This window comes from Salmo salar, chromosome 09 (assembly GCF_965601325.2).
Source record: "Salmo salar chromosome 09, fSalSal1, whole genome shotgun sequence".
NCBI classification, from domain to species: Eukaryota; Metazoa; Chordata; class Actinopteri; order Salmoniformes; family Salmonidae; genus Salmo; species Salmo salar.
Window position 1 is genome coordinate 57,284,973 of NC_138299.1, and position 24,812 is coordinate 57,309,784.

Below are 24,812 nucleotides of genomic sequence, written 5' to 3' on the forward strand. Positions count from 1 at the left end.
TTCCACCAAGGCACCTGCAAGTTCCCAGACATTTCTGGGGGGAATGGCCCAAGCCCTCACCCTCCGATCCAACAGGTCCCAGACATACTCAATCGGATTGAGATCCGGGCTCTTCGCTGGCCTTGGCAGAACACTGACATTCCTGTCTTGCAGGAAATCACGCACAGAACGAGCAGTATGGCTGGTGGCATTGTCATGCTGGAGGGTCATGTCAGGATGAGCCTGCAGGAAGGGTACCACATGAGGGAGGAGGATGTCTTCCCTGTAACGCATAGCGTTGAGATTGCCTGCTAAGACAACAAGCTCAGTCCGATGATGCTGTGACACACCGCCCCAGACCATGACGGACCCTCCACCTCCAAATCGATCCCGCTCCAGAGTACAGGCCTCGGTGTAACGCTCATTCCTTCGACGATCAACACGAATCCGACCATCACCCCTGATGAGACAAAACCGCGACTCGTCAGTGAAGAGCACTTCATGTCAGTCCTGTCTGGTCCATCGACGGTGGGTTTGTGCCCATAGGCGACGTTGTTGCCAGTGATGTCTGGTGAGGACCTGCCTTACAACAGGCCTACAAGCCCTCAGTCCAGCCTCTCTCAGCCTATTGAGGACAGTCTGATCACTGATGGAGGGATTGTGCGTTCCTGGTGTAACTCGGGCAGTTGTTGTTGCCATCCTGTACCTGTCCCACAGGTGTGATGTCCGGATGTACCGATCCTGTGCTGGTGTTGTCACACGTGGTCTGCCACTGCGAGGACGATCAGCTGTCCGTCCTGTCTCCCTGTAGCGCTGTCTTAGGCGTCTCACAGTACGGACATTGCAATTTATTGCCCTGGCCACATCTGCAGTCCTCATGCCTCCTTGCAGCATGCCTAAGGCATGTTCACGCAGATGAGCAGGGACCCTGGGCATCTTTCTATTGGTGTTTTTCAGAGTCAGTAGAAAGGCCTCTTTACTGTCTTAAGTTTTCATAACTGTGACTTTAATTGCCTACCGTCTGTAAGCTGTTAATGTCTTAACGACCGTTCCACAGGTGCATGTTCATTAATTGTTTTTGGTTCATTGAACAATCATGGGAAACAGTGTTTAAACCCTTTACAGTGAAGATCTGTGAAGTTATTTGGATTTTTACGAATTATCTTTGAAAGACAGGGTCCTGAAAAAGGGCCGTTTCTTTTTTTGCTGAGTTTATTTTGTGGGTTTTCTATGTATGAAGAACATCGATTTGGTTTCTATTTCCTTCTGGTTTCATTTGGAGAGATAACCCATCTTACTTCTTTAGAATAAAAAGAATGGCCATCAATGGCAGTATTCTGAATGGTCGTCAACGGCAGTATTCTGAATGGTCGTCAACGGCAGTATTCTGAACTAATAAACCACACCTTGTTTTGAAAATATATACATTTTTGCTCTTTCGAAGTGTAGAGAGAACATCACAGTTACTCCTCCTAGGAGTATAGAACCTGTACAGGATGAAATTTAGACAGCGTTGCATTTTGGCAACTTTGGGTCTCGCAGGGTTAAGCCCTTTTTCTACTTCCCCAACTTGAAGGTAGTTTTGCGAGCCATTGCTAACTAGCATTAGTGCAATGATTAGAAGTCTTTGGGAACAGCATGCTAGCTGTTCCCATAGACTTCCAGTCACTGTGCTAATCCTAGTTAGCAACTTCCTTCAAAATGGGATCCATGAATTCATCTGACTTTGGGTAAGTAGAAAATGGGCTTCATTGCCCAAATCTTGAACTATCCATTTAAAAGCGCGTTTCGATAGAAAAAAAAAATCCTTCAAGCCAGAAAGGAACAATTGTCCTGGTACATAGCTGGTATTTAATATACACAGTAGTTTGCTAATATGTGATGTAATGACATCCAATACTTACGCTTTGACCATCTGGTAGTCTGAGGAGTTGAAAACATAACCCCCGATAACCCACATGATCCCCTGATCCACTACGGCCTTGTGGGAAGCCCTGGCCAGCCCCGGCTCAGGGTATTCTTCTCGCTGCCAGAATGAAGAGTTGGCCGGGACGGACACAGAACAGTCTGGACCTGTTGGGGAGAGACGATTTTCAAGAGTTTGACTCCCTTATTGGTCTTCACAAACTTCACAGGGGGGAGAAAAAAAGTTTATTTTTGTCCAATTTTATTATGATCCTTTGATCTCTGTATGTCTTTTATTGCAGTAATTTTGCAGACACCATCTATTGCCAGGAGAATCATCTAAGGTGAGCCTAAAAACTCAGCGAATTTAACTTTATCTTAACATGTGAGTCGTTTCAGGAAGCTAGGCGTATGTCACACGTCACTACTTCACAGGAGAGAAATTTGAACATATATATATATATATATATATATATATATATATAGACACAATATATATATATATATTATTTTTTGGTTTTATCAAAATGCATTCTGGGGCAAAAAATGCCTTCTGCAACATGTGAATTTTCATGTGCCTTCATAATAACATATGTGTATTCCATCTGTAAATCCACTTAGCATTTTAATGTATTTCATGAAAGTGTCTAAATGTCTAGACAATAGTGACCCGTCCACTTAGATAGATGTGGCTTTGGTTTATAGTATTTATTTCACATGACCCGTCCATTTAGACCAAGCATCATCTAATAACTATTAAACATTTATATCTGGACACGTTTTAATGTTGATATTGCTAATATGCAAGTTACCATTTCACTTTAACGTTTACACCTTCTGTATTCTGTCCATGTGACAAATACAACATAGATTTTACAGCGTGTGTTTACCAGAGACGGTAATGTGAACAACAACATGACCTGCACCAAAGTCAAATTCGGATATAGGCCAAAGACTAGATAAAGTGTATTTTTACCTGGAGTTCTTCCCTTATTGTAAGCTACTACTTTTACCACTTTAAGTCTTGGAAAACTTTGGTTGTTTACTACTCACTCTGTTTAGCACATAGCCTCAAATGAGAATCCATTAAAGAGATGGGTGGGGCTAAGGCTTTAGAGGGTGTGAACGACGCTGAATGGGTGTAGACAGTAGCTGTAGCAAAACATATCAACTTTCAAATCAGAATTACATTCCCATTGTTTCTCAACTGCGGTGTACGATACACCATTCCCTAGCTCTGAGTCTCTACGAAAGTTAAATGTTGCTACATGGGCCTGAAATTGAGCTGGTGAGTCACGTATTCACAATGAAAAACACGTGACGGCCAGCTAGTATATTAATGTACTGTTAGACACAGTCTCACGGCCCTTTAGGTTAGTCCATGTGGAGTCTCATACAGCATCAATATGCCTACAGATGATTAAAACGTCTCTCTCCAGTCTTCTGGTGTCCAGTTACGACACTGTGATTTTTACAAGTGTGACTTGAAAATATGTAATTAAAAAGGTAGGAGACGTGGTAGCCTGGTAGACAGGTAGGTTAATGACACCAATTACACGGCTGATGCTGCGGAATGCCACGGAACACTACGGAAAACCTTTGAGGAACGGTTAACGACCGGAAAAGGAGAGAAACCAAAACAACAGGGGTATAGTATAGGAGAATATGAATAAGACTGGTGACATCAAGGGAGAATGTCTTTGGAACAGAAAAAGTTGGCAAGCATGAAAAGATAAGAAGAAAGGAAAAGCTGGTATTATAGACTACATTCCTTAGTATTATAGATACAGCTGCTATTATAGGCTACATTCCTTAGTATTATAGAAACAGCTGGTATTATAGGCTATATTCCTTAGTATTATAGATACAGCTGGTATTATAGACTACATTCCTTAGTATTATAGATACAGTTGGTATTATAGACTACATTCCTTAGTATTATAGATACAGCTGGTATTATAGACTACATTCCTTAGTATTATAGATACAGCTGGTGTTAGAGCCTATTTGGACATATTTGTATAAAAGACAGAACATTCAGAGCTCCATGTATATTTGTGTAAATATGAATGTATATGATGAAATATTAGGTACGTACCTTTATGATTTATATTTACCTGATTGAGATGTATTAATTTGTTGTTAGTGTAACTTAGTTTTTGCCCCCCCCCCCTCTTGCCCATTCATTGTACTGCGGTAAGTGTGTTAGGATAAAGGCAGGTAGTTGGGCCTTCGGGGGGAGGAGTCCTTGCTAGACGCGGGAGCGGTATAGTTTTTTGACCATACAGACATACAGACAGGTCATATTGTGTATTTTCCATATCAAGTAACCTATGTTTTAAGTTGATTGGATATTCATTTTCCTGTTAGATATAAGAAGAATAAACATTTTTGTTGCACCATATCCCTGGATCACATTGAATGTTTGGCTTTTTGGAAACCTTGAGTGTGGACTGTATGTGTACCAAACAACTTGGGCAGTGGCTATGGTAAAGAGGAAAGGAAGCCACTACAATCAAGTCAAAAAACTCCGTGAAGGATTGCTATCGGAAGGAAATCTCCGGTTTCGGACACACACTGGATATTGTTCTATTTGTAGTTGCATTCGTACCATAAGGACAGCTCGCTTGGAAGGACTTGAACTCCTAGAATTCGCCAGCCGTGAGTAACCACTGCGAATGAATGAGCTGCCCTGTTCATTGCGATCGTTTGATCATGCATATTATGGAAGCGCAAATGTGCTTATAATTGGAATGTTTGATAAACTTGGGAATGGAATTCAAAACACAGCGCTGTGAAAACAATTAAGATGTTTAAGTTTGGGAAACACTGAGATCCTATGCACAATGTAACCTAATCATATGTCTAATATTTGGCCTAACGTGGAAATGCAATGCATCCACGCAACGAATGATACTGCGTGTTCAAACTTCATTAAAGGGACAAAAACGTATAAAGGGATGAAATGTTTAAAACGCAACTAAAATGCCGAACTTGCACATGTTCAATTCAAAATGGGTCAATATGCTGAAATGGATGACTGTGTTTTAAAGCATTAAAGGAGGTCTAAAGGGGCATTACGTTTAACAATCAAACCAACAACTGTGTCATTGTAAATTGAGTGAACTAAAAGTGAATGATGGAGGATGAAATCCCAAATAAGACTCCACTGGAGAGGGCAGAGGAGCATTTAAATTCACTCTATGCAGCCCGGAGAGGCAAACTTGGAGTGTGTACACGCAAAATGAATGAAATAAAAGTCCTTCTTGTTGATGGAGGAAACATTGAAACTGTGAATGAGAGTCTTGAAGCATTTGATGCTGTTCTCAATGACTTTAAGAATGCTCATGAATCTGTGCTAGAGCTGGTCACAGAGGAGGAACGGGACCAGGAGAGCATGAACTATTATCAACCAAGAATGAGAACTTATGAACATTTCCTGAAAGAGGTGGAAATATGGAAAAAAGCTGAAGTTGAGCCACAAACGCTCATTGAACCACACGACAGCATTTCCAATGTGTCAAAAACTTCAAGTAAAACAAAGTATTCTAAGACGGCTTCCTCAGTGTCGTCTGCACGCCTAAAAGCTGAGGCAGAACGAGCAGCTCTACTAGCTCGCCAAGCATCATTACAGGACAAGCATGCACTGGAACTGGAGAAAGCTCAACTGAATGTTAGGATGGAGAAAATGGCACTGGAAACGGACATAGCAGCATATAATGCCAAACTGAAGGTCCTGGAGAGTGTTGAGTCAACTTCTCAATCCCATGCTGTGGCAGCCCATTTACTAAGCCAAGAAGATGGAATGAACTCTTATTTTGAGAACCAGGAACCTGAGGTCTATGTGGAACCTGAACCATCACCTGTTGAGCTTGCTGCATTAGGTGCAGTTCCAAAGACACCACTACAAAGGGTTTTACAACAACCGACAACAAAGCCATCAAAACCTATTCAGAAAACAGTCATGAACCACACCCTTCAGCAGCCAACAGCAAGGTCTAGCAATCAACACAGAATCAACACTGCGGGTATCAGCGATAATACCAGCCATGATAACCTCTCTACTGTCATGCAAAGGCAGAATGAAATTGCTGACCTCCTTGTACTACAGCACAAACAGGCCACACTCCCTGTTAGGGAGATACCTATGTTTGACGGTGATCCTCTAAACTTTAGGCCATTCATGCGTGCATTTGAACATGGTATAGAAGATAAGACAAGCAGTCACCAGGATGGGCTCTATTACCTGGAACAGTACACCACTGGTCAGCCCAAGGATCTGGTATGTAGTTGTCTGCATATGGAAGCCAGAAATGTTCTGTCCAAAAATGACGCAGAAAAATTAATCCATGCTTTTGTTACTTCTTGGCTGGACTACTGCAATGCTCTACTTTCCGGCTACCCGGATAAAGCACTAAATAAACTTCAGTTAGTGCTAAATACGGCTGCTAGAATCCTGACTAGAACCCCAAAAAAAATTGATCATATTACTCCAGTGCTAGCCTCCCTACACTGGCTTCCTGTTAAGGCAAGGGCTGATTTCAAGGTTTTACTGCTAACCTACAAAGCATTACATGGGCTTGCTCCTACCTATCTTTCCGATTTGGTCCTGCCGTACATACATACACGTACGCTACGGTCACAAGACGCAGGCCTCCTAATTGTCCCTAGAATTTCTAAGCAAACGGCTGGAGGTAGGGCTTTCTCCTATAGAGCTCCATTTTTATGGAATGGTCTGCCTACCAATGTGAGAGACGCAGACTCAGTCTCAACCTTTAAGTCTTTACTGAAGACTTATCTCTTCAGTAGGTCCTATGATTAAGTATAGTCTGGCCCAGGAGTGTGAAGGTGAACGGAAAGGCTGGAGCAACGAACCGCCCTTGCTGTCTCTGCCTTGCCGGTTCCCCTCTTTCCACTGGGATTCTCTGCCTCTAACCCTTTTACAGGGGCTGAGTCACTGGTCTACTGGTGTTCTTCCATGCCGTCCATGGGAGGGGTGCGTCACTTGAGTGGGTTGAGTCACTGACGTGGTCTTCCTGTCTGGGTTGGCGCCCCCCCCCTTGGGTTGTGCCATGGCGGAGATCGTTGTGGGCTATACTCGGCCTTGTCTTAGGACGGTAAGTTGGTGGTTGGAGACATCCCTCTAGTGGTGTGGGGGCTGTGCTTTGGCAAAGTGGGTGGGGTTATATCCTGCCTGTTTGGCCCTGTCCGGGGGTATCATCGGATGGGGCCACAGTGTCTTCTGATCCCTCCTGTCTCAGCCTCCAGTATTTATGCTGCAGTAGTTTATGTGTCGGGGGGCTAGGGTCAGTCTGTTACATCTGGAGTATTTCTCTTGTCTTATCCGGTGTCCTGTGTGTATTTAAACATGCTCTCTCTAATTCTCTCTTTCCCTCTTTCTGTCTTTCTCTCGGAGGACCTGAGCCCTAGGACCATGCCTCAGGACTACCTGGTATGATGACTCCTTGCTGTCCCCAGTCCACCTGGCCGTGCTGCTGCTCCAGTTTCAACTGTTCTGCCTGCGGCTATGGAACCCTGACCTGTTCACCGGACGTGCTTGTTGCACCCTCGACAACTACTATGATTATTATTATTTGACCATGCTGGTCATTTATGAACATTTTAACATCTTGACCATGTTCTGTTATAATATCCACCCTGCACAGCCAGAAGAGGACTGGCCACCCCTCATAGCCTGGTTCCTCTCTAGGTTTCTTCCTAGGTTTTTGGCCTTTCTAGGGAGTTTTTCCTAGGGAGTTTTTCCTAGCCACCGTGCTTCTTTCACATGCTTTGCTTGCTGTTTGGGGTTTTAGGCTGGGTTTCTGTACAGCACTTTGAGAATATCAGCTGATGTACGAAGGGCTATATAAAAATACATTTGATTTGATTTGAGAAGAGGCTATGCAGAGGCCAAGAGGTTGTTAAAGGAACACTTTGGCAATGAAATCAAAGTCACCACTGCTTACATGGAAAAAGCTTGGAACTGGACAAACATCAAACCGGATGATGGAAAGGGACTGGGTGGCTATGCACTCTATCTTAGAGGTTGCTGTAATGCTATGCAAGACCTACAGAACATGGAAGAGCTTAATCTTCCCTCCAACATAAAGTTGATAATGTCAAAACTTCCCTACAAACTAAGGGAAAAATGGAGGTCTACGGCATGTGATATTTTAGAGAGAAGAGACCTGAGGGCCCAGTTCAGTGACCTTGTGACGTTCATGGAAAAACACGCCAAAATACTGCAGGATCCGTTGTATGGAGATATTCAAGATCCCCTGTCCAAGAAAAAGTTTTTAAAAACCAGAACAGAAGCTGACTTTAAACAGCAGTTCAAGTCCAAGAGTATGGGAAGCAGCTTTGCCACTGCAGTAGCTGTAGTGGCAGATTGTGACTCTGAAAAACCTCTAAAAGAACAAACATTAAAAGTAAAGAGACCAGGCACCTACCCTTCTGACGCTCCCAGTACCTCATGCGTATTTTGTGCTGGAGAGCATTTATTGGTCGACTGCCAACAGGTGAAGGCACAGCCACACGAATCCAAGGTTGAGTTTCTGAGATCAAAAGGCCTTTGTTTTGGCTGTTTGATGAGAGGACACTTAAGCAAAGAATGTAAAAGAAGGATGACCTGTCAGAGCTGTCAAAGAAAGCACCCCACTATCCTGCACATTGAAGGAAGAGAGAGATTTAGATCTCAAAAGGCAGATATGGGTGGTGTAGCAGTAAAGCGGGAGGAGACTGTCAGCAGTGCACTTGTTTCACTGGAAGCTGGTGAAGATACCGGGGCCGGTACAGATTGTGCACTTGCAATTGTGCCAGTTCAAGTAAAGGTGGCAAATGGAAGCAAGTCTGTGTTAACCTATGCGTTTCTCGATTCTGGTAGCTCGGCAACATTTTGTACGGAGAGACTCATGAGGCAGCTGAATGCTAAATGCAGTGAGACTGAAATTCTGCTACGCACAATGGGGCAGGAGAGTCCTACCAAGAGCTTTGAGATATCTGGATTAGAGATTGGCAACGTGGAAGGCAACACATTTCTTGCATTACCAAAGGTCTACTCCCAAAATAAGATCCCAGTGACAAGAGAGAACATTCCCACTCAGAAAGATCTCAAAAGGTGGCCATACCTGAAAGGGGTTCAGTTGAAGGAAATTGATGCCGACGTCGAACTCCTGATTGGCGTAAATGCTCCAAAGGCAATGGAACCCTGGCAAATCATAAATAGCCAAGGCAACGGACCGTATGCAGTGAAAACCATCTTTGGATGGGTGATGAACGGTCCTCTTAACAACTGTACCATGGCAGAAGAATCTGGATGTCCTACGGTGATGGCCAATCGTATCTCAATGGCCGACCTGGGGGTTCTTCTTGTAAATCAATACAACCATGACTTCCCTGAGAGAGGGTATGAAGAGAAAAGTGAGATGTCAGCTGAGGATCGTAAGTTTATGGAGATAGTATCACGCTCCATAACCCCGAAAGACCATCACTACTACTTACCGTTGCCCTTTCGCAACAAACAGGTAGTCCTGCCGAACAATCGTGACATGGCAAAGCAGCGGGCTCTAAATATCATCAGGAAGTTTAAGAAGGATGAAGGTTATGCTGCAGAGTACAAAGGCTTCATGGAAGAGATTATAACAAAAGGTTATGCCGAGAAGGTACCACAAGAACAGCTTCTCAGAGAGAAAGGCAAGGTATGGTACATACCACACCATGGCGTTCACCATAAGCGCAAAGGAACAATACGAGTGGTGTTTGACTGTTCATCATCCTATAAAGGTACATCTCTTAACAGTGAACTCCTTCAAGGCCCTGACCTGGCAAACACGCTTATAGGAGTCTTGCTAAGATTTCGGCAAGAGCACATTGCCATGATGGCAGACATCGAAGGAATGTTCCATCAAGTACGTGTCCATGAAGATGACTTAGACTTCCTGCGATTCCTATGGTGGCCGGATGGTGACACTAACAAAAGATTGGAGGAGTACAGAATGACAGTACATCTTTTCGGTGCTATATCCTCTCCAAGTTGTGCAAATTTTGCACTACGAAAGACTGCAGAAGACAACTGTGAGAGGTACGATGAAGAGGTGATTCAAACAGTGAAGTCCAACTTCTACGTTGATGACTGCCTCAAGTCAGTGGCCACAGAAGAACAAGCCATAGCTCTCACAAAAAACCTCATGGATGTGTGCTCTCAGGGTGGGTTCAAATTGACCAAGTGGGTCGGCAACAGCCGTGCTGTGCTGGCTTCTATCCCTGATGAACACAAAGCCAAGCAGATAAAAGAACTGGACCTGGACAGAGAAAAGCTGCCTGTTGAAAGAGCACTTGGAATCCGATGGAACATTGAAAGAGATGTGTTTACCTTCCGAGTCATTGTCAAGAACAGACCCCTTACAAGAAGAGGTATTCTCTCTACTGTCAGCTCTGTTTATGATCCATTAGGTTTCCTCGCCCCATTCGTATTAAAGGCAAAGCAAATTCTTCAAGTGCTCTGCAAGCTAAAGTGTGGACGGGACGAAGTCATCCCCGAAGAACACTCTATTTCATGGAAGAGATGGCTCTCAGAGCTAGACCAGCTTTCCAGATTCCAGATAGACAGGTGTATGATGCCTGAGAACTTTGGTCAAGTCAAGACCGCACAGCTGCATCACTTCGGTGACGCAAGTGAGCAAGGTTATGGCACGGCAAGCTACCTTAGGTTCACAAACGGTATGGGAAAGGTCCACATTGCATTCATACTGGGGAAATCAAGGGTCACTCCACTCAAGCAGATGACGATCCCCAGACTGGAACTTGCTGCAGCAACATTGGCAGTGAGAGTGGACAGGATGTTAAGGTTGGAGCTCCAGATTGAACTTGAGGAGTCAACTTTCTGGACAGACAGCCAGTCTGTGCTAAAATACATCTGCAACGATACCAAGAGATTCCATACCTTTGTGGCTAATAGGGTTGCTATGATCCGTGACCTATCGAAAGCAAAACAGTGGAGGTATTTGAACTCCAAACACAACCCAGCCGATGATGCTTCAAGAGGATTACATGTTGACATTTTCCTGAACTCAAAGAGATGGCGCAAAGGACCAGAATTCCTGGAGAAAACAGAAACACAATGGCCAAAAGTCCCCGAGGAACTTGGCTCCATCCCTTCAGATGATCCAGAGGTGAGAAAAGACGTCATCGTAAACAGTACATGTGTGGAAGAAAAGAGTCCGACCAGCAAACTGATCGAGTACTATTCAACATGGAACAGCTGGAAGAAAGCAGTTGCCTGGATGCTGAAACTGAAGAGACTTCTTCTACAGTTAAGCCAGAAAAGGAAAGTTCTCACACAAACTGATCCAGGTTCAGATCAGAGTCTGACAAACTCACTGAAGGAACAAATTGACAAGTTCAAACTGACATTTGGAAAAGAAAGTCTGTCTGTGGATGACCTAGATGAAGCAGAAAAGGCCATCATTCGATTTGAGCAACGACAGCACTATAAATAAGAAATTGCACTAGTTGTGAAAGGAAAACAATGTGCCAAGAGAAATGGCTCAATCTGTAAGCTTGATCCAATTGTTGACAATGGCATTCTGAGAGTGGGAGGAAGGTTAAGCAAAGCTGCTATGCCTACGGAACTAAAGAATCCTATGATCCTACCCAAAGACTCCTACATCTCCAGACTGATCTTACTCCACATCCATAAGCAGGTTGGCCACTCTGGGAGAGGTCACATGCTTTCTAGACTTCGCCAGCGATATTGGATACCCTGTGCCAACTCCTTAGCAAGGAAGATCCTTAAGAGCTGTGTCTTCTGCAGGCGGATGCAAGCTAGAGCTGGAGAACAGAAGATGGCCGACCTTCCACAAGATCAGGTGTCACCTGATTTGCCGCCTTTCACCCATGTGGGCATAGATTACTTCGGCCCCATAGAGGTGAAGCGAGGCCGCGTTCATGTGAAGCGGTATGGTGTGATCTTTACTTGCCTTGTGAGTCGAGCTGTCCATCTAGAAGTTGCTAGTTATCTGGATACTGATTCCTGCATCAATGCCCTGCGCAGGTTCATCTGTCGAAGGGGCCCAGTCACAAGTATCAGAACAGACAATGGCACCAACTTTGTTGGAACACACAGAGAGCTAGGAGAAGCTCTGAAAGAGCTGGATCACAACAAGATTCAAAATGAATTACTGAAGGAAGGAGTGACATGGTCATTCAATCCCCGCTCTGGAGCCCACCATGGGAGAGGTTGATCCGACTGGTGAAAAAGGTCCTCTATTCAGTCCTTAAAGAGCAAGTACTGGATGATGAGGCTATGCAGACAGCCTTGTGTGAAGTTGAGGCAATCATGAACGACAGACCAATCACAACTGTAACAAATGACCCTAATGATCTAGAACCCCTGACTCCGAACCATCTGCTTCATCTGAAAGCAAAGCCAGTCCTGCCACCAGGACTATTCCAGAGAAGAAACCTATACTCACGAAGGAGATGGAACCAAGTACAATATATTACTGACCTCTTCTGGAAGAGATGGATCAGGGAGTATCTTCCACTTATGCAGGAGCGGAACAAGTGGAACAAAACTAAGAGAAACTTCAGTCCTGGTGACCTTGTGGTCATCGTCGACGACACCGCCCCTAGGAACTCTTGGCTAATGGGGCGTGTGTTGGAGGCTTTGCCAGGGGCCAAAGGTCTTGTCCGGAGCGTCTTGGTTAAGACCAAGACCAATATCTTACAGAGACCTATCAATAAACTCTGTCTGCTCCTGGAGGCGGCGGAGTGAGACACACACACACACACACACACACAGTGCTCCATCTTTGAATCACGTTCACCTCTGATTCGTTGATGTTGTACTCTTACATTCTTTGATGTTGTAGTCATACATTTTTTGGAAGTCATACTCTTGACATTTTTGGAAGTTGAACACCTGAACACTTCAACTCAGACTGAGATCTACGGACTATTTTCCTATTTGGCACCTTGTATATTTGTATATAGCTATGAACTGTAATAGTGTTCTGGTATAGAATGTTTTGTGTATTGGCTCTACATTTGAATATTAAGTAATTGTTGTCCATTCAATGTAGTCAACAATTAGGGGCCGGTATGTTAGAGCCTATTTGGACATATTTGTATAAAAGACAGAACATTCAGAGCTCCATGTATATTTGTGTAAATATGAATGTATATGATCAAATATTAGGTACGTACCTTTATGATTTATATTTACCTGATTGAGATGTATTCATTTGTTGTTAGTGTAACTTAGTTTTTGCCCCCCCCTCTTGCCCATTCATTGTACTGCGGTAAGTGTGTTAGGATAAAGGCAGGTAGTTGGGCCTTCGGGGGGAGGAGTCCTTGCTAGACGCGGGAGCGGTATAGTTTTTTGACTATACAGACAAACATACAGACATACAGACAGGTCATATTGTGTATTTTCCATATCAGGTAACCGATGTTTTAAGTTGATTGGATAGTCATTTTCCTGTTAGATATAAGAAGAATAAACATTTTTGTTGCACCATATCCCTGGATCACATTGAATGTTTGGCTTTTTGGAAACCTTGAGTGTGGACTGTGGCTATGGTAAAGAGGAAAGGAAGCCACTACAGCTGGTATTATAAACTACATTTCTTAGTATTATAGATACAGTTGGTATAATAGGCTACATTCCTTAGTATTATAGATACAGTTGGTATTATAGGCTACATTCCTTAGTATTATAGATACAGTTGGTATTACAGGCTACATTCCTTAGTATTATAGATACAGCTGGTATTATTACTGTAGGCTATATTCCTTAGTATTATAGATACAGCTGGTATTATTACTATAGGCTACATTCCTTAGTATTATAGATACAGCTGGTATTATAGACTACATATCTTAGTATTATAGATATAGCTGGTATTATAGGCTACATCCCTTTGAATTATAGATACAGCTGGTATTATAGGCTACATTCCTTAGTATTATAGATACAGCTGGTATTATAGGCTACATTCCTTAGTATTATAGATATAGCTGGTATTATTACTATAGACTACATTCCTTAGTATTATAGATAAGAGCTGGTATGATAGGCTACATTCCTTAGTATTATAGATACAGCTGGTATTATAGACTACATTCTTTAGTATTATAGGTACAGCTGGTATTATAGACTACATTCTTTAGTATTATAGGTACAGCTGGTATTATAGACTACATTCTTTAGTATTATAGGTACAGCTGGTATTATAGACAACATTCCTTAGTATTATAGATACAGCTGGTATTATTACAATAGGCTACAATCCTTAGTATTATAGATACAGCTGGTATTATTACAATAGGCTACATTCCTTAGTATTATAGATACAGCTGGTATTATTACTATAGGCTACATTCCTTAGTATTATAGATACAGCTGGTATTATAGACTACATTCCTTAGTATTACAGATACAGCTGGAATTATAGACTACATTCCTTTGTGTTATAGATACAGCTGGTATTATAGACTACATTCCTTAGTATTATAGATACAGCTGGTATTATAGACTACATTCCTTAGTATTATAGATACAGCTGGAATTATGGACTACATTCCTTAGTATTATAGATACAGCTGGTATTATAGACTACATTCCTTAGTATTATAGATACAGCTGGAATTATAGACTACATTCCTTAGTGTTATAGATACAGCTGGTATTGTAGACTACATTCCTTAGTATAATAGATACAGCTAGAATTATAGGCTACATTCCTTAGTATTATATATACAGCTGGTATTATTACTATAGACTACATTCCTTAGTATTACAGATACAGCTGGTATTATAGACTACATTCCTTAGTATTATAGATACAGCTGGTATTATAGACTACATTCCTTAGTATTACAGATACAGCTGGTATTATAGACTACATTCCTTAGTATTATAGATACAGCTGGAATTATAGACTACATTCCTTAGTATTATAGATATAGATGGTATTATAGACTACATTCCTTAGTATTATAGATATAGCTGGTATTATAGACTACATTCCTTAGTATTATAGATACAGCTGGTATTATAGACTACATTCCTTAGTATTATAGATATAGATGGTATTATAGACTACATTCCTTAGTATTATAGATATAGCTGGTATTATAGACTACATTCCTTAGTATTACAGATATAGCTGGTATTATTACTATAGACTACATTCCTTAGTATTACAGATACACTTGGTATTATAGACTACAATCCTTAGTATTATAGATACAGCTGGTATTATAGACTACATTCCTTAGTATTATAGATATAGATGGTATTATAGACTACATTCCTTAGTATAATAGATATAGCTGGTATTATAGACTACATTCCTTAGTATTACAGATATAGGTGGTATTATTACTATAGGCTACATTCCTTAGTATTATAGATACAGTTGGTATTATAGACTACATTCCTTAGTATTATAGATACAGCTGGTATTATAGACTACATTCCATAGTAATATAGACACAGCTGGTATTATAGACTACATTCCTTAGTATTAAAGATACAGCTGGTATTATTACTATAGACTACATTCCTTGGTATTATAGATACAGCTGGCATTATAGACTACATTCCTTAGTATTACAGATATAGCTGGTATTATAGACTACATTCCTTAGTATTATAGATATAGCTGGTATTATTACTATAGGCTACATTCCTTAGTATTATAGATACAGTTGGTATTATAGACTACATTCCTGAGTATTACAGATACAGCTGGTATTATAGACTACATTCCTTAGTATTATAGATATAGCTGGTATTATTACTATAGGCTACATTCCTTAGTATTATAGATACAGCTGGTATTATAGACTACATTCCTTAGTATTATAGATACAGCTGGTATTATAGGCTACATTCCTTAGTATTATAGATACAGCTGGTATTATAGGCTACATTCTTTAGTATTATAGATACAGCTGGTATTATAGGCTACATTCCTTAGTATTATAGATACAGCTGGAATTATAGACTACATTCCTTAGTATTATAGATACAGCTGGTATTATAGACTACATTCCTTAGTATTATAGATACAGCTGGATTTATAGACTACATTCCTTAGTGTTATAGATACAGCTGGATTTATAGACTACATTCCTTAGTGTTATAGATATAGCTGGTATTATAGACTACATTCCTTAGTATTATAGATACAGCTGGTATTATAGACTACATTCCTTAGTATTATAGATATAGCTGGTATTATAGACTACATTCCTTAGTATTATAGATACAGCTGGTATTATAGACTATATTCCTTAGTATTATAGATACAGCTGGTATTATAGACTACATTCCTAAGTATTATAGATACAGCTGGTATTATAGACTACATTCTTTAGTATTATAGATACAGCTGGTATTATACACTACATTCCTTAGTATTATAGATACAGCTGGTATTATAGACTACATTCCTTAGTATTACAGATACAGCTGGTATTATAGACTACATTCCTTAGTATTACAGATACAGTTGGTATTATAGACTACATTCCTTAGTATTACAGATACAGCTGGTAATATAAACTACATTCCTTAGTATTACAGATACAGCTGGTATTATAGACTACATTCCTTAGTATTACAGATACAGCTGGTATTATAGAGTACATGCCTTAGTATTATAGATACAGCTGGTATTATAGACTACATTCCTTAGTATTATAGATACAGCTGGTATTATAGACTACATTCCTTAGTATTATAGATACAGCTGGTATTATAGACTGCATTCCTTAGTATTACAGATACAGCTGCAATTATAGACTACATTCCTTAGTATTATAGATACAGCTGGCATTATAGACTACATTCCTTAGTATTATAGATACAGCTGGTATTATAGACTACATTCCTTAGTATTATATATACAGCTGGTATTATAGACTACATTCCTTAGTATTATAGATACAGCTGGTATTATAGACTACATTCCTTAGTATTATAGATACAGCTGGAATTATAGACTACATTCCTTAGTGTTATAGATACAGCTGGTATTATAGACTACATTTCTTAGCATTATAGATACAGCTGGTATTATAGTCTACATTCCTTAGTATTATAGATACAGCTGGTATTATAGGCTGCATTCCTTAGTATTATAGATGCAGCTGGTATTATAAACTACATTTCTTAGTATTATAGATACAGTTGGTAAAATAGGCTACAATCCTTACTGTTATAGATACAGCTGGTATTATAGACTACATTCCTTAGTATTATAGATACAGCTGGTATTATAGACTACATTCCTTAGTATTATAGATACAGTTGGTATTATAGGCTACATTCCTTAGTATTATAGATACAGTTGGTATTATAGGCTATATTCCTTAGTATTATAGTTATAGATGGTATTATTACTATAGGCTACATTCCTTAGTATTATAGATACAGCTGGTAATATTACTATAGGCTACATTCCTTAGTATTATAGATACAGCTGGTATTATTACTATAGGCTACATTCCTTAGTATTATAGATACAGCTGGTATTATAGACTACATTCCTTAGAATTATAGATATAGCTGGTATTATAAGCTACATTCCTTTGTATTAAAGATACAGCTGGTATTATAGGCTACATTTCTTAGTATTATATATACAGCTGGTATTATAGACTACATTCTTTAGTATTATAGGTACAACTGGTATTATAGGTAACATTCCTTAGTATTATAGATACAGCTGGTATTATAGACTACATTCCTTAGTATTATAGTTATAGCTGGTATTATAGGCTGCATTCCTTTGTATTATAGATACAGCTGGTATTATAGGCTACATTCCTTAGTATTACAGATATAGCTGGTATTATTACTATAGACTACATTCCTTAGTATTACAGATACAGTTGGTATTATAGACTACATTCCTTAGAATTATAGATACAGCTGGTATTATAGACTACATTGTTAAGTATTATAGATACAGCTGGTATTATAGACTACATTCCTTAGTATTACAGATACAGCTGGTATTATAGACTACATTCCTTAGTATTACAGATACAGCTGGTATTATAGACTACATTCCTTAGTATTATAGATACAGCTGGTATTATAGACTACATTCCTTAGTATTATAGATACAGCTGGTATTATAGATTACATTCCTTAGTATTATAGATACAGCTGGTATTATAGATTACATTCCTTAGTATTATAGATACAACTGGTATTATAGGCTATTTCTTAGTATTATAGATACAGCTGGTATTATAGGCTACATTCCTTAGAATTATAGATACAGCTGGTATTATAGGCTACATTCCTTAGTATTATAGATACAGCTGGTATTATAGGCTACATTCCTTAGTATTATAGATATAGATGGTATTATAGACTACATTCCTTAGTATTATAGATATAGCTGGTATTATAGACTACATTCCTTAGTATTACAGATATAGCTGGTATTATTACTATAGACTACATTCCTTAGTATTATAGATACAGCTGGTATTATAGACTACATTCCTTAGTATTATAGATATAGCTGGTATTATAGACTACATTCCTTAGTATTATAGATACAGCTGGTATTATAGACTATATTCCTTAGTATTATAGATACAGCTGGTATTATAGACTACATTCCTAAGTATTATAGATACAGCTGGTATTATAGACTACATTCTTTAGTATTATAGATACAGCTGGTATTATAGACTACATTCCTTAGTATTATAGATACAGCTGGTATTATAGACTACATTCCTTAGTATTACAGATACAGCTGGTATTATAGACTACATTCCTTAGTATTACAGATACAGTTGGTATTATAGACTACATTCCTTAGTATTACAGATACAGCTGGTAATATAAACTACATTCCTTAGTATTACAGATACAGCTGGTATTATAGACTACATTCCTTAGTATTACAGATACAGCTGGTATTATAGACTACATTCCTTAGTATTACAGATACAGCTGGTATTATAGACTACATTCCTTACTATTATAGATACAGCTGGTATTATAGACTACATTCCTTAGTATTATAGATACAGCTGGTATTATAGATTACATTCCTTAGTATTATAGATACAGCTGGTATTATAGATTACATTCCTTAGTATTATAGATACAGCTGGTATTATAGGCTATTTCTTAGTATTATAGATACAGCTGGTATTATAGGCTACATTCCTTAGAATTATAGATACAGCTGGTATTATAGGCTACATTACTTAGTATTATAGATACAGCTGGTATTATAGGCTACATTCCTTAGTATTATAGATACAGCTGGTATTATAGGCTACATTCCTTAGTATTATAGATACAGCTGTTATTATAGGCTACATTCCTTAGTATTATAGATACAGCTGGTATTATAGGCTACATTCCTTAGTATTATAGATACAGCTGGTATTATAGGCTACATTCCTTAGTATTATAGATACAGCTGGTATTATAGACTACATTCCTTAGTATTATAGATACAGCTGGTATTATAGACTACATTCCTTAGTAATATAGATACAGCTGGTATTATTACTATATACTACATTCCTTAGTATTATAGATACAGCTGAAATTATAGACTACATTCCTTAGTATTATAGATATAGCTGGTATTATAGACTACATTCCTTAGTATTATAGATACAGCTGGTATCATAGACTACATTCCTTAGTATTATAGATACAGTTCGTATTATAGACTACATTCCTTAGTATTATAGATAAAGCGGGTATTATTACTATAGACTACATTCCTTAGTATTATAGATACAGCTGGTATTAAAGACTACATTCCTTAGTATTATAGATATAGCTGGTATTATAGACTACATTCATTAGTATTATAGATATAGCTGGTATTATAGACTACATTCCTTAGTATTATAGATATAGCTGGTATTATAGACTACATTCCTTAGTATTACAGATATAGCTGGTATTATTACTATAAGCTACATTCCTTAGTATTACAGAACAGCTGGTATTATAGACTACATTCCTTAGTATTATAGATATAGATGGTATTATAGACTACATTCCTTAGTATTATAGATACAGCTGGTATTATAGACTACATTCCTTAGTATTATAGATACAGCTGGTATTATAGACTACATTCCTTAGTAATATAGATACAGCTGGTATTATTACTATATACTACATTCCTTAGCATTACAGATACAGCTGGTATTATAGACTACATTCCTTAGTATTATAGATATAGCTGGTATTATAGACTACATTCCTTAGTATTATAGATATAGCTGGTATTATAGACTACATTCCTTAGTATTATAGATATAGCTGGTATTATAGACTACATTCCTTAGTATTACAGATATAGCTGGTATTATTACTATAGGCTACATTCCTTAGTATTATAGATACAGCTGGTGTCATAGACTACATTCCTTAGTATTATAGATACAGTTCGTATTATAGACTACATTCCTTAGTATTATAGATACAGCTGGTATTATAGAATACATTCCTTAGTATTATAGAAACAGCTGGTATTATAGACTACATTCCTTAGTATTATAGATACAGCTGGTATTAAAGGCTACATTCCTTAGTATTATATATACAGCTGGTATTATTACTATAGACTACATTCCTTAGTATTACAGATACAGTTGGTATTATAGACTACATTCCTTAGAATTATAGATACAGCTGGTATTATAGACTACATTCCTTAGTATTACAGATACAGCTGGTATTATAGACTACATTCCTTAGTATTACAGATACAGCTGGTATTATAGACTACATTCCTTAGTATTATAGATACAGCTAGTATTATAGACTACATTCCTTAGTATTATAGATACAGCTGGTATTATAGATTACATTCCTTAGTATTATAGATACAGCTGGTATTATAGATTACATTCCTTAGTATTATAGATACAGCTGGTATTATAGGCTATTTCTTAGTATTATAGATACAGCTGGTATTATAGGCTACATTCCTTAGAATTATAGATACAGCTGGTATTATAGGCTACATTCCTTAGTATTATAGATACAGCTGGTATTATAGGCTACATTCCTTAGTGTTATAGATACAGCTGGATTTATAGACTACATTCCTTAGTGTTATAGATATAGCTGGTATTATAGACTACATTCCTTAGTATTATAGATACAGCTGATATTAAAGACTACATTCCTTAGTATTATAGATATAGCTGGTATTATAGACTACATTCCTTAGTATTATAGATACAGCTGGTATTATAGACTACATTCCTTAGTATTATAGATACAGCTGGTATTATAGACTACATTCCTTAGTATTATATATACAGCTGGTATTATAGACTACATTCCTTAGTATTATAGATACAGCTGGTATTATTACTATATACTACATTCCTTAGTATTACAGATACAGCTGAAATTATAGACTACATTCATTAGTATTATAGATTTTGCTGGTATTATAGACTACATTCATTAGTATTATAGATACAGCTGGTATCAAAGACTACATTCCTTAGTATTATAGATACAGTTCGTATTATAGACTACATTCCTTAGTATTATAGATAAAGCTGGTATTATTACTATAGACTACATTCCTTAGTATTATAGATACAGCTGGTATCATAGACTACATTCCTTAGTATTATAGATACAGTTCGTATTATAGACTACATTCCTTAGTATTATAGATACAGCTGGTATTATAGACTACATTCCTTAGTATTATAGAAACAGCTGGTATTATAGACTACATTCCTTAGTATTATAGATACAGCTGGTATTAAAGGCTACATTCCTTAGTATTATAGATATAGCTGGTATTATAGACTACATTCCTTAGTATTATAGATATAGCTGGTATTATAGACTACATTCCTTAGTATTATAGATATAGATGGTATTATAGACTACATTCCTTAGTATTACAGATATAGCTGGTATTATTACTATAGGCTACATTCCTTAGTATTATAGATACAGCTGGTATCATAGACTACATTCCTTAGTATTATAGATACAGTTCGTATTATAGACTACATTCCTTAGTATTATAGATACAGCTGGTATTATAGACTACATTCCTTAGTATTATAGAAACAGCTGGTATTATAGACTACATTCCTTAGTATTATAGATACAGCTGGTATTAAAGGCTACATTCCTTAGTATTATATATACAGCTGGTATTATTACTATAGACTACATTCCTTGGTATTACAGATACAGTTGGTATTATAGACTACATTCCTTAGAATTTTAGATACAGCTGGTATTATAGACTACATTCCTTAGTATTATAGATACAGCTGGTATTATAGACTACATTCCTTAGTATTATAGATACAGCTGGTATTATAGACTACATTCCTTAGAAATTATATATACAGATGGTATTATAGACTGCATTCCTTAGTATTATAGATACAGCTGGCATTATAGACTGCATTCCTTAGTATTATAGATACAGCTGGTATTATAGACTGCATTCCTTAGTATTATAGATACAGCAGGTATTATAGACTACATTCCTTAGTACTATAGATACAGCTGGTATTATAGACTACATTCCTTAGTATTATAGATACAGCTGGTATTAAAGGCTACATTCCTTAGTATTATATATACAGCTGGTATTATTACTATAGACTACATTCCTTAGTATTACAGATACAGTTGGTATTATAGACTACATTCCTTAGAATTATAGATACAGCTGGTATTATAGAGTACATGCCTTAGTATTATAGATACAGCTGGTATTATAGACTACATTCCTTAGTATTATAGATATAGCTGGTATTATAGACTACATTCCTTAGTATTATAGATACAGCTGGTATTATAGACTGCATTCCTTACTATTACAGATACAGCTGCAATTATAGACTACATTCCTTAGTATTATAGATACAGCTGGCATTATAGACTACATTCCTTAGTATTATAGATACAGCTGGTATTATAGACTACATTCCTTAGTATTATAGATACAGCTGGAATTATAGACTACATTCCTTAGTGTTATAGATACAGCTGGTATTATAGACTACATTTCTTAGCATTATAGATACAGCTGGTATTATAGGCTACATTCCTTAGTATTATAGATACAGCTGGTATTATAGGCTGCATTCCTTAGTATTATAGATGCAGCTGGTATTATAAACTACATTTCTTAGTATTATAGATACAGTTGGTATAATAGGCTACAATCCTTACTGTTATAGATACAGCTGGTATTATAGACTACATTCCTTAGTATTATAGATACAGCTGGTATTATAGACTACATTCCTTAGTATTATAGATACAGTTGGTATTATAGGCTACATTCCTTAGTATTATAGATACAGTTGGTATTATAGGCTATATTCCTTAGTATTATAGTTACAGCTGGTATTATTACTATAGGCTACATTCCTTAGTATTATAGATACAGCTGGTAATATTACTATAGGCTACATTCCTTAGTATTATAGATACAGCTGGTATTATAGACTACATTCCTTAGTATTATAGATACAGCTGGTATTATAGACTACATTCCTTAGAATTATAGATATAGCTGGTATTATAAGCTACATTCCTTTGTATTAAAGATACAGCTGGTATTATAGGCTACATTTCTTAGTATTATAGATACAGCTGGTATTATAGGATACATTCCTTAGTATTATAGATATAGCTGGTATTATTACTATAGACTACATTACTTAGTATTATAGATACAGCTGGTATTATAGGCTACATTCCTTAGTATTATATATACAGCTGGTATTATAGACTACATTCTTTAGTATTATAGGTACAACTGGTATTATAGGTAACATTCCTTAGTATTATAGATACAGCTGGTATTATAGACTACATTCCTTAGTATTATAGATATAGCTGGTATTATTACTTTAGACTACATTACTTAGTATTACAGATACAGTTGGTATTATAGACTACATTCCTTAGAATTATAGATACAGCTGGTATTATAGACTACATTCCTTAGTATTATAGATACAGCTGGTATTATAGACTACATTCCTTAGAAATTATATATACAGCTGGTATTATTACTATAGACTACATTCCTTACTATTATAGATACAGCTGGTATTATAGACTACATTCCTTAGTATTATAGGTACAGCTGGTATTATAGACTGCATTCCTTAGTATTACAGATACAGCTGCAATTATAGACTACATTCCTTAGTATTATAGATACAGCTGGCAATATAGACTGCATTCCTTAGTATTATAGATACAGCTGGTATTATACACTGCATTCCTTAGTTATAGATACAGCTGGTATTATTACTATAGACTACATTCCTTAGTATTATAGATACAGCTGGTATTAAAGACTACATTCCTTAGTATTATAGATATAGCTGGTATTATAGACTACATTCCTTAGTATTATAGATATAGCTGGTATTATAGACTACATTCCTTAGTATTATAGATATAGCTGGTATTATAGACTACATTCCTTAGTATTACAGATATAGCTGGTATTATTACTATAGGCTACATTCCTTAGTATTATAGATACAGCTGGTATCATAGACTACATTCCTTAGTATTATAGATACAGTTCGTATTATAGACTACATTCCTTAGTATTATAGATACAGCTGGTATTATAGACTACATTCCTTAGTATTATAGAAACAGCTGGTATTATAGACTACATTCCTTAGTATTATAGATACAACTTGTATTAAAGGCTACATTCCTTAGTATTATATATACAGCTGGTATTATTACTATAGACTACATTCCTTAGTATTACAGATACAGTTGGTATTATAGACTACATTCCTTAGAATTATAGATACAGCTGGTATTATAGACTACATTCCTTAGTATTACAGATACAGCTGGTATTATAGACTACATTCCTTAGTATTAT

At 37.5% G+C, this 24,812-nt stretch overlaps 1 protein-coding gene across 5 annotated transcripts in view; it reads right to left on the reverse strand.

Moving 5' to 3' along the window:
* LOC106591480 (attractin) overlaps window positions 1–24,812 on the reverse strand; it is a 752,137-nt gene that overhangs the window by 590,369 nt on the left and 136,956 nt on the right. For all 5 annotated transcript variants that reach the window (XM_045723805.2, XM_045723804.2, XM_045723802.2 and 2 more), the window contains exon 6: window positions 1,884–2,052. In XM_045723805.2, the coding sequence (XP_045579761.1) occupies window positions 1,884–2,052 (169 nt within the window). The remainder of the gene's footprint in view (window positions 1–1,883; window positions 2,053–24,812) is intronic.